We start from the raw sequence: 17,949 nt of genomic DNA, 5'->3' as shown, positions 1-17,949 counted from the left end.
GACGTGTACGAAAGCGTGTTCCAGTTCCTGACAATATCCAGCAACGTCACACATACGTTGAAGATGAGTGGGACAACATTCCACAGGCCACAATTAACAGCCTGATCAAGTCTATGCGAAGGAGATGTGTCACGCTGCCTGAGTCAAATGGTGGTCACACCCGATACGGACTGTTTTTTCTGATCCTCGCAACTACTTTTTTTAAGGTATGTGACTAACAGATTCATATCTCAAATCAAATCAAATGTTATTTGTCACATACACATGGTTAGCAGATGTTAATGCGAGTGTAGCGAAATGCTTGTGCTTCTAGTTATGCCAATGCAGTAATAACCAACGAGTAATCTAACCTAACAATTCCACAACAACTACCTTATACACACAAGTGTAAAGGGATAAAGAATATGTACATAAAGATATATGAATGAGTGAGGGTACAGAATGGCATAGGCAAGATGCAGTAGATGGTATAGAGTACAGTATATACATATGAGATGAGTAATGTAGGGTATGTAAACATTATATTAAGTGGCATTGTTTAAAGTGGCTAGTGATACATTTTTTACATCAATTTCCATTATTAAAGTGACTGGAGTTGAGTCAGTATGTTGGCAGCAGTCACTCAATGTTAGTGATGGCTGTTTAACAGTCTGATGGCCTTGAGATAGAAGCTGTTTTTCAGTCTCTCAGTCCCTGCTTTGATGCACCTGTACTGACCTCGCCTTCTGGATGATAGCGGGGTGAACAGGCAGTGGTGTGGGTGGTTGTTATCCTTGATGATATCTATGGCCTTCCTGTGACAACGGGTGGTGTAGGTGTCCTGGAGGGCAGGTAGTTTGCCCCCGGTGATGCATTGTACAGACCTCACTACCCTCTGGAGAGCCTTACGGTTGTGGGCGGAGCAGTTGCCGTACCAGGCGGTGATACAGCCCGCCAGGATGCTCTCGATTGTGCATCTGTAGAAGTTTGTGAGTGCTTTTGGTGACAAGCCGAATTTCTTCAGCCTCCTCAGGTTGAAGACGCACTGCTGCGCCTTCTTCACAACGCTGTCTGTGTGGGTGGACCAACTCAGTTTGTCCGTGATGTGTACGCCGAGGAACTTATAACTTACTAACCTCTCCACTACTGTCCCGTGGATGTGGATAGGGGGTGCTCCCTCTGCTGTTTCCTGAAGTCCACGATCATCTCCGTTGTTTTTTTGACGTTGAATGAGAGGTTATTTTCCTGACACCACACTCCGAGGGCCCTCACCTCCTCCCTGTAGGCCGTCTCGTCGTTGTTGGTAATCAAGCCTACCACTGTAGTGTCGTCCGCAAACGTGATGATTGAGTTGGAGGCGGGCATGGCCACGCAGTCGTGGGTGAACATGGAGTACAGGAGAGGGCTCAGAATGCACCCTTGTGGAGCCCCAGTGTTGAGGATCAGCGGGGTGGAGATGTTACCTACCCTCACTACCTGGGGGCGGCCCGTCAGGAAGTCCAGTACCCAGTTGCACAGGGTGGGGTCAAGACCCAGGGAACCAGGGACATTTTTGGAGGGTACTATGGTGTTAAATGCTGAGCTCTAGTCGATGAACAGCAGTCTCACATAGATATTCCTCTTGTCCAGATGGGTTAGGGCAGTGTGCAGTGTGGTTGCGATTGTGTCGTCTGTGGACCTATTGGGGAGGTAAGCAAATTGGAGTGGGTCTAGGGTGTCAGATAGGGGGGAGGTGATATGATCCTTGACTAGTCTCTCAAAGAACTTCATGATGACGGAAGTGAGTGCAACGGGGCGGTAGTCGTTTAGCTCAGTTACCTTAGATTTCTTGGGAACAGGAACAATGGTGGCCCTCTTGAAGCATGTGGGAACAGCAGACTGGGATAAGGATTGATTTAATTTGTCCGTAAACACACCAGCCACCTGGTCTGTGCATGCTCTGAGGATGCCGCTGGGGATGCCGTCTGGGCCTGCAGCCTTGCGAGGGTTAACACGTTTAAATGTTTTACTCACGTCGGCTGCAGTGAAGGAGTGTCCTCAGGTTTTGGTAGCGGACCGTGTCAGTGGCACTGTATTGTCCTCAAAGCGAGCAAAGAAGTTAGTTAGTCTGTCTGGGAGCAAGACATCCTGGTCCGCGACGCGGCTGGTTTTCTTTTTGTAATCCGTGATTCACTGTAGGCCCTGCCACATACCTCTTGTGTCTGAGCCATTGAATTGCGTCTCTATACTGACGCTTAGCTTGTTTGATTGCCTTGCGGAGGGAATAGCTACACTGTTTGTATTCAGTCATGTTTCCGGTCACCTTGCCCTGGTTAAAAGCAGTGGTTCACGCTTTCAGTTTCATGCAAATGCTGCCATCAATCCACGGTTTATGGTTTGGGAATGTTTTAACAGTTGCTGTGGGTACGACATCGCCAATGCACTTTCCAATGAACTCGCTCACCGAATCAGTGTATTTGTCAATGTTGTTGTTGGACGCAATGCGGAACATATCCCAATCCACATGATCGAAGCAGCCTTGAAGCAGTCTTGAAGCGTGGAATCAGATTGGTCGGACCAGCATTGAACAGACCTGAGCGCGGGAGCTTCCTGTTTTAGTCTCTGTCTATAGGCTAGGAGCAACAAAATGGAGTCGTGGTCATCTTTTCCGAAAGGAGGGCGGGGGAGGGCCTTATATGCGTCATGGAAGTTAGAATAACAATGATCCAGGGTTTTACCAGCCCTGGTTGCACAATCGATATGCTGATAGAATTTAGGGAGTCTTTCAGATTAGCCCTGTTAAAATCCCCAGCTACAATGAATACAGCCTCAGGATATGTGGTTTCCAGTTTACATAGAGTCAAATAAAGTTATTTCAGGGCCATATATGTGTCTGCTTGGGGGGGAATATATACGGCTGTGATTATAATCGAAGAGAATTCTCTTGGTAGATAATGCGGTCAACATTTGATTGTGAGGAATTCTAGGTCAGGTGAACAGAAGGACTTGAGTTCCTGTATGTTGTTATGATCACACCACGTCTCGTTAATCATAAGGCATATCCCCCGCCCATCTTCTTACCAGAAAGATGCTTGTTTCTGTCGGCGCGATGCGTGAAGAAACCAGCTGGCTGCACCGACTCCGATAGCGTGTCTCGAGTGAGCCATGTTTCCGTGAAGCAAAGAACGTTACAGTCTCTGATGTCTCTCTGGAATGCTACCCTTGTTCAGGTTTCATCAACCTTGTTGTCAAGAGACTGGACATTGGCGAGTAGTATGCTAGGGTGTGGTGCGCGATGTGCCCGTCTCCGAAGCCTGACCAGAAGACCACTTCGTTTGCCCCTTTTCTGGCGACATTGTTTAGGTTCGCCGGCTGGGATCCGATACATTGTCCTGGGTGGAAGGCAAAACACAGGATCCACTTTGGGAAAGGCGTATTCCTGGTCGTAATGATGGTGAGTTGACATTACTCTTATATTCAGTAGTTCCTCCCGACTGTATGTAATGAAACCTAAGATTACCTGGGGTACCAATGTAAGAAATAACACGTAAAAAAACAAAATACTGCATAGTTTCCTAGGAACGCGAAGCGAGGCGGCCATCTCTGTCGGCGTACAGACTGTATTCCCAGTCATGTGAAATACATAGATTAGGGCCTAATTAATTTATTTCAATTGAGTGATTTCCTTACATGAACTGTAACTCAGTAAAATCTTTGAAATTGTTGCATGTTGCATTTATATTTTTGTTCAGTGCAACTTGTCCACTAATGGACTTGCCAACCTCAGCAGGTAATAACCCTGACCAGTAAGTTGACAAACTGACATTGCTAGTTATAACAGGTTATGATGCATATTATTCCATGCATATCTGTGTACAGCTTAGGCAAATTAGAGTTCAGTAACAAAAGTTAAGTAGTTCCAGGCATTTAGCTTTTTAACACCGCTTAAACTTTATTGAAAGTCATGTCCATCTGACTCACACAGTGAACATGATGTTGCAACTCAGAAAAGTATCTTAATAATTATTGTACACACAGAGGGATTTTTTGACAAAATGATCAATTGAAAATAGAAAGAACAAACAATGACTTGATTTCTGCTTCAAAAATCAATACTTCTACCCTGTCTCATATGGCTGTGTCTGGACTGTAAATATTTGGTCCCATTTTACGGTTGTAGATATTGAATATAAAATAAAGGGATGAAGAGATTGTGTGAGAGAGTGCATTTTGTCCATGTTTCAGTACAACACATGTTGCAATATAAGATTGAACATTCGTAAAATTGGAGAGGACTAAAACTAGTGTCTTTGGGGAAGAACTTTTTGGCTAAAATCATATTTCAACCCACACTGTACAGTAGGTTAACTTTTTTTATTTTACCTCTGGAAATGAAACAATTGACAAGACCTCTACATTTATTTGTTATTTTTGACATCCTGTACAATATATAAAACAAACATAATAATTAATAATATGATTGACAAAATAAATAATGATCGTACTGTACAACACAATATCATTATCATACTTTTTCTCTGTTAAAATGTCTCCATGGTTGATCTCTGTATGTACTAACGTGTTCAGAAAACCTGAATCACTAGAAAAATCAAAGCGGACCACTTCTCAAGCCAATATAATTCCAGTATTATGCAATACAATGACATCGGGGGACTTGTGTTATTTAGACAGTGTCTATTAACAGCACATAGATGGGATGTGTAATTTACGCAAGTCTTCATTCCCATGTAGGAGTGAAATGGGGTAAATATTCACCTGAATATTCATTTGCCTGAACATTTTACAGTGTTGTAACTGATCAAAGTTCCCTTCTCCAAAAGGCAACACAAGAATATACTCTTCTATCATATTCAATCTTGATCAGTTTCCGTAACAGAGGGATGAGATGGAACATGTTGACACCATGAACCAACACATTCTTTAAGAAAATGTACATTTTTTGATGAACCAGAAAAATGGCTTGTTTTTCCTCTATACATGACCATTGTTGTCTTTAAAACATTTTAGATTAAAAACACTGTATTATGAAAACTTAAAAGATTAGTTTGTTAAAAGGATTTGCCTAAAATACAGAAAGCAGCACTTCAAGTCTAAAGCTCACACACTGTGCAACAATAATCAGCTAGCTAGATCCACGACTTCCACACATGTGATGACACAGATGTTTACAGTTTCCTGTGTAAACAGCAAAAACACAAAGCATGAAAGCATTATATATATCACACAGGGAATTTCTCACTGAAAGAGTGAAAGGGGGATACCTAGTCAGTTGTACAACTGAATGCATTTAACTGAAATATGTCTTCAGCATTTTACTCAACCCCTCTGAATCAGAGGTGTGGGGGGCTGCCTTAATCGACATCGGAGAACAGTGGAGAAATGTCCTTTTTCCTTTACTATAATATTGTCCACCAGCCGGCTCTTTTGCAATTATTCTGGGGACGAGGTTACCCTTACCATAACAATATTGATGGACGCATGCAACCTTACAGTAACAGAGAAAGAAGCTCAAGCATGGTTTTGTATTTAAAACAATCATTAGAACAGTAAAGTACAGTACCTTGGATAACAGGGGTGCCAAGGAGTAACTTTGGATAACATAAAACTATTGACAAAGATCAACGGGAAAAAGTTGTGATGCAGTACTTTCTGGAGAACAATCATGCCATGCTGACTCTGAAAATTAATCAGACAATGAGGAAATCCCTGATTTCGGTAAAAATATGATGACAGTGATGGGGAAAAAATGGAGATCAACAGTGTTGTTGTCACAGAAGTTGATTGCAAATGCGGTGGGAGTTGAAAAGAGAACACAGAAGGCTGTTGTATAAAACCCCTGTCTCTGGATTACATCTTCAAACTAAGGGCAACCATGAAATCCATGACAGTGTGGGAGAAGCGTTCATCCATGTATAAGGGTAAGAGTCTAGCTACATTTTCAGATATTATACGTTTTTAATTTAGTCAGAAAGTCATTTTAATATTCCTATTTTTGCTCCCGAGTGGTGCAGCGGTTGCTGATAATGGGCCTCTGTACGCCTATGTAGATATTCCATTTTTAAAAATCAGCTGTTTCCAGCTACAATAGTCATTTACAACATCAACAATGTAATCACTGTATTTCTGACCAATTTGATGTTATACTAATGGACAAAAATATAGCTTTTCTTTCAAATACAAGTAACCACAAACTTTTGAACGGTTGTGTATATATTCACAATTCATCATTACTTTACTTAGATTTGTGTGATTTGAGTATATGTTGTGAAATTGTTAGATATTACTTGTTAGATATTACTGCACTGTCGGAGCTAGAAACACAAGCATTTCGCTATATCCGCAATAACATCTGCTTAACACGTGTATGTGACCAATAAAATGTGATTTGATTTGATTACTACTTTCTATACTTTTAGTCTTAATCTTTGGTTCTTTACTACACAACCTTACTCACTCTGTTTAGCACAGCCTCACACGTGAATCTTTAAAGAGATGGGTGGGGCTAAGGCTTAGGAGTGTGTGAACGATGCTGAATGGGTGTAGACATAGAAGAGCTCAAATCAAATCAAATCGAAATCAAATCAAATTTTATTTGTCACATACACATGGTTAGCAGATGTTAATGCGAGTGTAGCGAAATGCTTGTGCTCTCCAGTAGGTGTACCAAAACATTCTAAGGCTATTTTCTCAAAAGTGGGGTTACAAGTTCATCGACTTTCAAAGCACAATTACTTTCCCATTGTTCCTCAACTGCAGTATATGATATACAATTTTTTACAAGGTGGTGGGTCACAGTTTTGTGTTCATGAATTTTTACAGTATAGACCATTTTGACTTTGGAGTTTTCCCATCTCGTGGAAATCGCTCAGTTCTGCCTGAAGGACAAGACTCATCCCAATAAACTTCAACCTGCGATTACTTCCAATACACCCAGGAAATGGCACAATAATTAACCAGAGATAGAAGATAGTCAGGAAGATGGCTGTATACAATAGAGTCAGCATTTTACGACCCTTCAGACAGTTAGAGCTTTGATATATGTTGCGTATATATGTTGCGTCTTTGCTAAGGGTTTCTGTGCACTGAACATTGTGCAGACACACACACAGGACCAAAGTGCCCCTACACTGTGGAACGAAGTCTATGGTCACGTCTCCCCCACTATACACAGAACATCCTCTATCCCAGGGATGTCAAACATACAGCCCATGGGGGATCCAATCCAGCCCGCAGGTGGTTTGAGTAACAAAACATGTTGGGGGGGGGGGGGGGGGACAGACGGACAGGACAAACTCAATATAACAAATCAAAACTGTGTATAAATGATAATGAATCTATATTCATACAGTTTTTTTTTACTGTGTCCAGTTCGCTAATAATCATCTAAATTAAAGCTAGGCAGTCAAGGAGCATTGAAAATTCCAAAAGACAATTTGTCCATTTTGATGGTAAGGAAATAACACATTTTCAGTGGAGCCATCCGGACCTTGATGAAAACCGAATGCGGCCCCGCGGGGGCAAAATGAGTTTGACACCCCTGCTCTATCCACATAGATTTATATCCATCTTGAATCTATAACATTCTATGGTGACCAGCTGACTGTATTCTCACATTTTTGCCTGCATGTGATCTTCCCTACAGTGTCTTTGAGACTGGGTAGAGAATGCATGTAATGGATTATTCATGCAACATAGGCACATAGCTAATTACTATATTCCTTACTTTTCACGGGTAAAATACTTCCTCTGATTACACCATCCCTTATTCATGGCAATGTCTTTCACTTTCTTCTCCAACCAAACAAACTAAAAACTGCATGTCCTCTTCATTCATGAGTCACTTGTCCAAAGGGTAACGTTATTATTCAACCAGGCGGAACATTCAGAGCGTCACAGATGGAAATGAATTGTACAGACACTAGGGCTGCCACAATTACTGTATAACTGACAGTTATGTATGAAGACCGTTATGAAAATAAAAAAAACTGTCATAACGAACTGCTGACTGAAAATGGGACGGAAGGGCATTCATGCGGTTCAGTCCGTTTCGGATGTAACGTGGACTCTTAACAACTTGCTGAAACAAGCAAATTAGTCTTTGGTTGCCTAGGCAACACCCCCCACAATGCAGCAGCAGGACACATAGACATGGAAGGAATATAATGGGCTTGTAACCTTAAACCCTGGCAATTTGACTGGTGAACTCATGGTTACACTACTCGCAATGACTGCCTGGTATTGGGATGCAATAATTTTCATGGTAATGCAGAATGTTCATTTAAATTATGTTAACTGATGTGGCTCATGTAATGTCAGTTCAGTTGAATCAACAAATCACAGCACATATTTTACTTCCTGCTTTGCTCCTATTGGTACACTCACAATGGCTGCCCGTCCACCTATTATGTCATCAATGACATGAATGGCGAAGCCCGTTCAATTCATTCAATTATGTGAGAGCACATGCAATCATGGGCGGTGGATAAAATGTCAGTCTAAATTTGTCATTATGGTGACCGCGGTCATTTGGCTGGCCAAATACCGTTATCCAAAATTCAATGACTCTCACAGCCTTAACAGACACAATTCTCCATCTTTCATGATATTGAATGATGTGCTGTACAATACATTTATAACTGCAACATTCTGAATGATAGGTCCAGGGTGCTGATAAAAACCATAGATAGATAATTCCCCTTGCTGCCTTCAAGGCTCTGGAGAGATTCATGTCTCTGAAACATCAGTGGAATGAATGATGATTGTTCTGCAGAGAGTGAGCCAGATCCCTCCTGGTTAAGTCCAGCTCCATGGTGGCTGAACCCAATCCAGTATCTGGGCCACAGTGACACACTGGAGGCCAGCATTACCTCTTCCTGTTAATCTTTACAATGTATTCATATCCCAACATGTTTTTCTGATATCTTTGGTCCAACTGCATGATGCTGAATCTCATAATGTTGCTGAGCAATATTGAGACAGTCAGGCCAAACGTACATGCTCCAATACGTCTCAATGGTTTCTTTGATGAATGAGCCTTGATGTTACACAGCCAGGCAGATCCTACGTGCTCCGGTAGGTCTTTATAATGTCTTTGATTGTCCTCCTGCAGATCGGGCAGCTGGCATTGGCCATCTTCTTCAGTTTGAGGCCACAGGCATAGCAGAGACACATGTGACCACAGGCGTACAGCACTGTGTCCACCACGTTCTCATAGCAGATGGTGCACTCGTCACTCCACGAGCCAGAGCATGATGGGAAGGTGGGGGATTCTGAGTGGCTGGAGAATGGCGAGCTGGGGCTCGTACCTGGGAGACAATGGAATAGGTTTTAGAGTTTGGTGGATCATTTGCATACAGTATAACTTGGAAACTGTACTCAGGAATAGTTTTTCAATTTCTGACTATCTATACTGTATCTGCTCTGGAATGTTCTCTTCTATGTACACATTACAGGATATTGCGTCAAATAACTTGTTTTCATCCTTTTGAGAGGGGCTTAACCATCATAACAGGTGTGATATTGTGCAATATAAACATCACATTTCATCACATCACATGTCCTATTAAAGTCAAAAGAAACTCTCAACAAATGCTGGTTACGTTTACTGCAACTGACGTTGCCTTTCTTGGTCATGGTATGTTGACTGTTTTGTCACATTCCTGCCATAAACAGAGGTGGAAAATCAGGGAGAGAGAAAGCGAAAGAGAGAGGGGAGTGGGGAAGGGGTATGCGAGTGAGAGAGAGAGATAAAGAAAGAGGGAGAGAGCGAGACACAGATGTAGGATCTTAATTTGAGCCAGTTTGCTACAGCAGGAAAATTATCCTGCATCAACAGGAAATGTAAATTATTATGTTGATTACAATAAATTTTTGTAGGCGTTGATAAACATTTTTGCTTTTTAAACCTCAAATACACTACACATTTTATATTTACTGCATTAAAGGAAAGTTCTCCAGCAACACAGTGATCAAATTAAGATCCTACATCCTACAGAGAGAAAAGAGAGAGAAAAGAGAGTGAAAGACAACACAGGGATAACCTGGTGAGCGAGACAAGGTAGTAATGGAAAGAAGGTTTACCTGTGGAGCTGCTGAAGGCTGGTGGGTTGCTGGCGTTGAGGCTGGTGTTGAGGTTGATGTTCAGGTTGGAGTTGAAGTTGGGCTCGGAGCTGACGCTGCAACGCAGAGTGGGGGTGTTGGGGGAGCTGGGAATTGACAGTCCCCGAGGGTCTGCATTCAGAGACGAGCCTGAGGGCACAGAGAAGCACTGTGTCACATGCAAACTACTCGGAACTCATGTATGTACAAATTCCTCAGAAAGGAAAACGCTGGGTCTAGTTCTTTGCAGATCTCCATAGATATGGTGTAATAACACTGTATGTCAGAATATGACGAAGTTCAACTTTGAGAGTCTGGCTAAAGCTGACTAAAGCACACACAAACACCCATTTGCGTGTGTCTATGAGCGAGTCAGGAGCCCTTGAGGTATTGTAGTCTCGCCCCCCCCCATCCCCCACATATACAATCCCTCTGGCCATGGAAGAGAGAGTCTACTGTGTCTGCCCTGTGCCATCTCCATCTATTCTGAACAGAAGCACTGGCAGCCCTATTTGACATCAGCCCTCACATTGACATCTCTCTCCGCAGAGGAGAAACCTCTGACAGTTCCAAATCCACAGACCTAGTAGGCTATGTCTGAATGGCATAAAAACATTTTGGTTTACACATAACTTGATGTCTGCCATAAAACTGCTCTTGCACTGATATAAGCATGGCATAATATATATGTGTATCTTAATATCTTATGTGCCAAATGAAACAACACTGTCAGTTTGCAAGCAACAGCAAGCATACGCAACTAACCTACACATCACCCAATTTTTTCAGGATCCCGTACCCCAAGTCTCCCTGAAATGGCAGAGATCTGTGACTTTACTCCCTAAGATTAAAAACAACTGCAAACATCTGTGCTTTAGTCGATGTGACCTGAAAAAACTGAGCAGGGTCTAATGCTATATAGCCTTGACAATGGGGTGCCCCTATCCGTTCCCCTGAGTTCCCATCTCTCTTGGACCACCCTTACTGCTGTGGTTTCAGTTTCAATCTAAATAAATAAGCCTTGTTAGCTTCTGCAAACAGTGGTTCATATGGTGGCCAGGTTGGTGTTCAAAATGTTGAAACATTAACAGACACACTGTACTGTGGGCTGAGGGAAAAGGGCAAAGGAGAAGAGAGAGTAAATTCAAAGGCTTGGAGCTTTTAAAAGCCATCCTAGCTTTGTCTAACTAGTGTTTATTTTTGTATTGAACAAGGTTACACTCAACCATGTTTGGTTTCTTGCATGGTTATTACCAGGGGCGCAACATTCACTGGGGACATGTCCCCCCCACATTCTGAAATCGCATTTTTGTCCTGCCCAGTTTTATCATTGGAATGTGATACAAAACAAGACAATGGTGTGCCTTAGGACCATGCAGGCGCCTCCGAGCCGTAGGGAGGCTGTTTGGAGTGTAAAGAAATAACTTCTAAAACCAAAGTTGGTTATTACACTAGTGACAAATGGATCAATGTCCCACTTGCAGATGCACAGTATCATCTTTAAAACGTGTCAACCAAATACATCCCCAGCATTACTAGCAACAAGGACAGGGACATCGTGGTAGACTACTATAGTTACATAGGTTTGCTTGCAAACTTTCTCATGATCGTTAACCTGACCTGTTTGACTGACCGGCTGCACAGCTGTCTGGTAACATCCTGGTCACATCTAATAGGAGACCAGACAGAAAGACAGACAGATACCCTTCATGTCTATTCATAAACCCTTTCATCCAGGATTAGGTTCAGATCCTGCCATCGTATGAATGCACTCCTGGCCCCTCTATCTGGAATGGACGACATCTGAGGGCATTTGAGTATGTAGGGAAGCCTGGGAGGTCTGCATGGTGCCCCAGATAAATCCACTGTGGTTATTTAGTGCATTATATCGCCTTCTTATCGTTGGCAGTGATCTTTGCCACACCGCCATGGTTGCTTTTTTTTATGTAACAGATTTACTGCATGAAAACACATAAACATTCTCATTAAGACAGACTTTTCAATGCCTGACCTTACAATAAATACTAGGATTATATTTGAGGTCTCATTTGCTGTCCTCTATAGCTCAGTTGGAAGAGCATGGGTCTTGCAACACCAGGCTAGTGGGATAGATTCCCGGGACCACCCATACAGTGAATATAAAATGTATAAATGCATGGCTAAGTCCTTTTGGATAATAGCGTGTACTAAATGGCATATATTATCATATACGGCCTCGTTCAGTTTGCTACTCCATTGGTGCTGTAGGGACATCAGCCACTGTACTTACATAATATGAACATATGTTTCAAACCATGTTTATATTATCATGCTTAAGCCCCATCTAGAATGTATGTGTGGAGGTGCAATGGGAATTCAGACAAACAAGTACATTTATGAAGCTTATACAACCAAACTAAGATATTCACACAGACTCCATGACCATGTAAAAGTGATGAACTCCCATCTGCTTCATTTCACAGCTCTAACGACACCCGACCACGGACAAGTGCCACTTTCAGAGGTGGCGGTACGTTTCCATGGCAATGCGTGGCATGTGGCGCCAGTGTGTGGGCGGAGAGAAACGTCAGAGCTGCCCTCCTCACAGCTGGAGGGGGTAATGGGAAGCGCTGTCAGAGTCATGAGAGACAGAGAGGGGTGGAGGTAGAGGGAGAGAGAGAGGAGGTATAGAAAGAGAGAGAGAGGAGGCCACTGCTAGGATAGTAAGGTATGAGGGAAAACGTTGGCGCCTGAATGCGAGACGCAATTACATTTTAATAATGCATATGGAAGGCATCATAAACAGTTAGTACAGCAGCTAGCAGAGCCCCCCCCCTAATGGACAGGGGGCTCTGCTAGCTGTCTGATGCTGCTGGGCCCACATAGGACAGAAATAACCTCAACCCAGGAGAGGAGAGGAGAGGAGAAGAGGAGAGGGGTATGACAGTGGAAAAGATAGGACACAAACTACCTTGTAATATCAAAGCAGCTCATGATCAGTTCCATCACATTTTTTATAAGTCGTCTTTAAAGACATTGCAATATTGCTCTCAAACTAGCAGTCAGTTTGGAGAATAATCAAACGAATTGAGACACGATCATTCTTATTAACAAGTTGGCCAGAAAACAACGTCTAGCAGGGGGAACGGTGTGTTCAGGGCCTGATGACAAATATCCTGGTCTCAGCGGAGCTTGTTAACAACCTAGAGAGCACACACATCTGTGCTTACAAGCTGTATTCTGCCTCACAGCCAGTATCAAAGTCATGAACATCTAGTAATGAACTTGCTTGCAAACCAGAAAAATACATGATCCTGTATTATTATAATGTATACATCTTCAGTGAGTTGATTTGTTTCAACCTGTAAACACAGTCTAACAAGTACTCTTTCTTCAAATCAGTATTTCCTCATCTCTCTGTGTACCACATTGTAGGTCTGCTAAAGGGACACTGCGAGATTTTGTCAATTCAGTTTTTCTACTTACCCAGAGTCAAATTAACTTGTGGATACATTTTTTTTATGTCTCTGCATACAGTATGAAGGAAGTTAGAGGTAGTTTCCCGAGCCAATGCTGGCTAGCGTTAATGCAATGACTGTACGTCTAAAGGTACGCTAGCATTATGCTAGGGGCTTAATTGCCAAAATCTTGCAGGATCCCTTTAAATTCCAGCCCTAGAATCCACTTACAAACCGGAGAATCACTGAAAAGCCAAGTGAAATTAAATACGACCACAAACCTCCACATGCATTTCTCCATTAATTCCCCATTTCCAACAGCACCCGTTCCTGTCAGCCATTATTTATAACATGTTATTCTACTGTTCATTTACCATGGGCTGGTCCTAAAACCAGCCTTTTACTGGATTCAATCAAGACAGGGTTTCCCCCCTTAGGCCTCCTCATCCGGACAAGCTTGTCATGGTATGTACAGATTGGGCATGATGTGTTAGTCTGCACCTGAGATGACTTACAGCTAGGGAATTAGAGAGTTCTTATGGTCATACAGTAAGTGTGTGTGTGTCTGTGTGCGTGCGTGTGGAGAGTAACAGCTTTTTAATGTGCCCAACTACTATGCAAATACATTATTGCACCATGTTCTAATTGGCCTTTACAGTTGCCTAGAGTCAAAACTGAATGGATTCAGTCGACTAGGCTAGGCTAGGATTCATTTCCCAATCAGCAAGTGAGCTGCGGTAAACTTCCATCTGTTGGTGCCACTTCCGATAACAAGTGAGTTCATAGAAAAGGAGTAGAACTGAAGATGGAACGTTCGCCTAAATTTACAAACTGTGGGAGGAGAAGCTAAATGCCAAGTGAGATATACGAGTTGATAAAAAGTCAGAGTGCAATAAGGAACAGAGGAAGAGGAAAACTAGTTCATGACTTGGCTATGTAAGAATCCATCCTCCACAGGTCATTCAAGGATCAGACACTGAAATAGTTTCTTAATGGGAAAAGAGACTGAAAAGTCTCACGATTTTCAGATAAACTTGAACAAATCTAAATATGATGTCTTTGAGTCAATGAGAATGACTATACAGCAACAGATTAGCATGTATTAACCCAGTTTATACTGTAATCTCACTTTAAGCACGTAATAACAAAGACATGAATGTCAAACAGAATTATCTATCGTATTATTACATTATAACTGTTTAACAAAACTGCTCAGTGAACTCACCTAGGATCTTGAGTTGTGTGACGGCTCCATGCAGACCGAAGAACATCCACAGAGGTCTGGAGTTGTCCACACACACCTGCATCCCTGCGTTGATTCCATTGTGGCTCAGAAACACCTCCCCCTCCGCGTTCACCACGAAACCCAGGATGTCACCACTCTGCAGGGGTGCCCCCACCCGACACACCGCCCAGAATTCCTTGCGGTCGACCAGGGACTCCGGGCTGTATGGTAGGTCACTCGGACGAAGCCAAGCCGGGTCGCACGACGTCACGCCATAGGAGAGTGAACCGAGACGTGTGACACCCGTCTTAGTTACTTTCACGAACACGCTCTCTCCGCAACGCAGGGGCCGGCTGGTGAACACCAGGGTCCTCTCATCACCGCTGCGATGCTCCACGCCCCGGGACACCGTGTGCTCATCGAGGGCCTTGATGTGGGCGCCTCGGAGCGGGTGGAAGTGGAGATCGCTGTCGAGGAGCGAGGGGAGCAGGGAGCACTGCTGGGAGTTGAGGGAGTTCTGGGGGATGGAACAAGAGGTGGAGCTGAGGGGGTGAAGGCGCTCCTCTTCCTCCTGCTCCTGCTGCTGGAGGCTGAGGTCACACAGGCTAATAGAAAGGTCGTCTGGGTCCCGCCGTAGCGATGCTCGGTGGGCGGTGGTGAAGGAGCGAGGACGCAGGCATTCTAGAGGCACCATCTCACTGTCTGTAGGGACAGAGAGAGAAACAAACAGAGTGATCAATCATCGGATTAACACTTTTCTTATAATATGCAGCAAAGGGTCAAAGCTTTGTAAAGAACTTGCTATGTTAGTACAATCCTCACATTTGTACACTGAAGTGCAGTTTTTTGGAATACTGTTATTATGAGCTGTTTACTAAAAGCTTTTCGGTTTTCTTTCACATTCAAGATCCACTTTACTCAATGTTATGAAACATACTATCACATAAATGCACAAATAAAACCATTTTGTAATTTTTTTATGTCACACACAGCGGAAAGGTGCAGTGAAAAGTGCTGTTTTGCAAGGTCAGATATAGGAGTACGTCACCCCTGGAGCAAATTAGGGTTAAGTGCCTTGCTCAAGGGCACAGGCAGATTTTTCACCCTGTCGGCTCGGGTATTTGAACCAACTACCTTTTAGTTACTGGCCCAACACTCTAACTGCTAGGCTACTTGCCTCCTGCAAATACCTAAATGTGCATTTTTCTGTGTTTAGAAATAAAAGTGTTAACGTATATATCCTTATTCATCAGCCTCAAACAATCCTCATGGAATGTGAGTGTACACACAATGTATTGGAACTTAATGCTTTAATGTGAAAGTATTTGGGCTGGTGCAGTATCTTCTACGAGTAAAACACATGTATACATAAACATGTTTCAAAAAGCTATATGACAACTTTACATAACACACAATCACAGTGACTTTATGTACAGTATGTCCACTGTAGCCATTGAACTATGTGTTTGGGTGTTAAAGAGATGGCCAATACTGCAACTGAGAGGGACAGACATTGAAGAGCCAACAGTATCACCTTTCCTTTGGCTGTGCTCAACACTAATAAATAGCCTCCCTTGAACTAAATTGGCAAACCGTTGAGTGAGAGTCACATGGCCATTCATAGACCTCTGGTTGGTACAAACGGATCTGCATCAAAGCACGCTTAGGGACAGGGGACAGGCAGCAGCCAAAATTAACCTGCCCCTCTAAACCTGGGCTAAAATTAGCCAGATTGGATATGTGAGAAGAGTGGAAAGGGGTTGACTGACCTAAGAGGCAGGGTCCACTCACTGTACAAAAGAGAGAGCGCAAAGGATAGCGTGTGAAGGGAAGTGTGAGAGAGACAGTGAGAGGGTGTGTGTGACGGAGAGAAATATAGAGAAAGGAAGAGAGGGAGTAAAAAAACGAGGGAGAAATAGAGAAGAAGAGCCAGAGGAGACTTGCTACCTCACACTCCCTCTTTGTCACACGGAGGCAGCAAATCTCCGGTAGGTTGGACCCAGATGATAAACTCCTTTGTCGTTATTACTTCCTGTGTGAATGGTGTCCACTAACAACAGCCACAGTCTTAAACTTAGCACCACTATTTCTGTCCATGTCGTGATGGGGCCCCAAAATAATTGTGCCACTGTACTACAGTTCACATACACATTCAGTCTCCCCAACAGTGAATACGGTTCAAATACACTACATATTAGTATCATTTACACCTATAAATCATCTGAAACCTCTCAATTTAGATTACAAAGGAGATTGGACTAGAATGACATGAGTAGGGGTGCAAAATTCCGGTAACTCTCAAAATTCCCAGGCTTTCCAGAAATCCCAGTTGGAACATTCCTGGAATATGGCAAAAATAAGCAGAAAATCCAGGAATCCTCCAACTGGAATTTCTGGAAAACCTGGGGATTTTGTGAAAGTTAGCATATTTTTGCAACTATAGACATGAGACATGAGGGGAAGACCAAGGCCTGAAGTCACACAATGAGATCTTCACCAAACTAACTTAATGGTCAATCTGGGCTTACACCAGGTATAGGACATGATTGTACGCAAGAGAGAAACATATACAGTATTTTCACAACAAAGTTCCCTAGCAACAGAACCCAGACCCAGGGTACAGCCTCTATCATCTCCCTCTTTGATTTTGCAACTCATCACGAAAAGCATTCATACTATTTGATGTATGACTTTACATTATTTCAATGGCACATACACCATATCACTGGCCAATGTTTTTCTTTTAATAGAGCTGATCCTAAGCCAAGTGTGATTACCCTCATAGTTGGGGGTTTAGAGCTTGGTTCCCTCAGACTGAGTGCCTTGGTGTTTCACAACCTCACTCATTAAAACATCAATCACACACAGACAGGTGCAGACTTGCATCTTTTGTCCTCTGGAACCCGTTTGAAGCCATTGTGCCAGAAAATTAGGCAAAGGCATTCAGACATTCACTGTCGCCTAACGAGTGCCACTTTGGCGTTCCCATTTTTACTGGTTCATTTGGATACGCTCTGATGGTTTTATAATAGGGTGTATGAGGACTAATGGTGATTATCCACTATTTAAAAACGTTTCACAAAAACAGCAAAGTTCAAGTCTTTGAAGTTTCTGAATAGCAAAATAAAATTGTGATCACATTTTGAGTAAAATCAGGTGAACAACACATTATACACTAATGTTATTAACAGTGGTTATTAACAGTGGTCG

At 42.8% G+C, this 17,949-nt stretch overlaps 1 protein-coding gene across 1 annotated transcript in view; it reads right to left on the bottom strand.

The window, feature by feature from the left end:
* Positions 1–6,609: 6,609 nt before the first annotated feature.
* The window catches only part of LOC124041245 (E3 ubiquitin-protein ligase NEURL1-like), a 53,191-nt gene continuing 41,851 nt past the window's right edge, over positions 6,610–17,949 (bottom strand). Inside the window, exons 4-6 of the mRNA XM_046358608.1 lie at positions 14,740–15,441; positions 10,060–10,227; positions 6,610–9,284 (exon numbers count right to left, since the gene is read on the bottom strand). Of these exons, the coding sequence (XP_046214564.1) occupies positions 9,040–9,284; positions 10,060–10,227; positions 14,740–15,441 (1,115 nt within the window). The 3' untranslated portion in view covers positions 6,610–9,039. The remainder of the gene's footprint in view (positions 9,285–10,059; positions 10,228–14,739; positions 15,442–17,949) is intronic.

The sequence above is a fragment of the Oncorhynchus gorbuscha genome, linkage group LG08, assembly GCF_021184085.1.
Source record: "Oncorhynchus gorbuscha isolate QuinsamMale2020 ecotype Even-year linkage group LG08, OgorEven_v1.0, whole genome shotgun sequence".
In the NCBI taxonomy this organism is placed as follows: Eukaryota; Metazoa; Chordata; class Actinopteri; order Salmoniformes; family Salmonidae; genus Oncorhynchus; species Oncorhynchus gorbuscha.
Note: the sequence above shows the minus strand (reverse complement) of the source record. Positions and strands in the feature narration are given on the sequence as shown.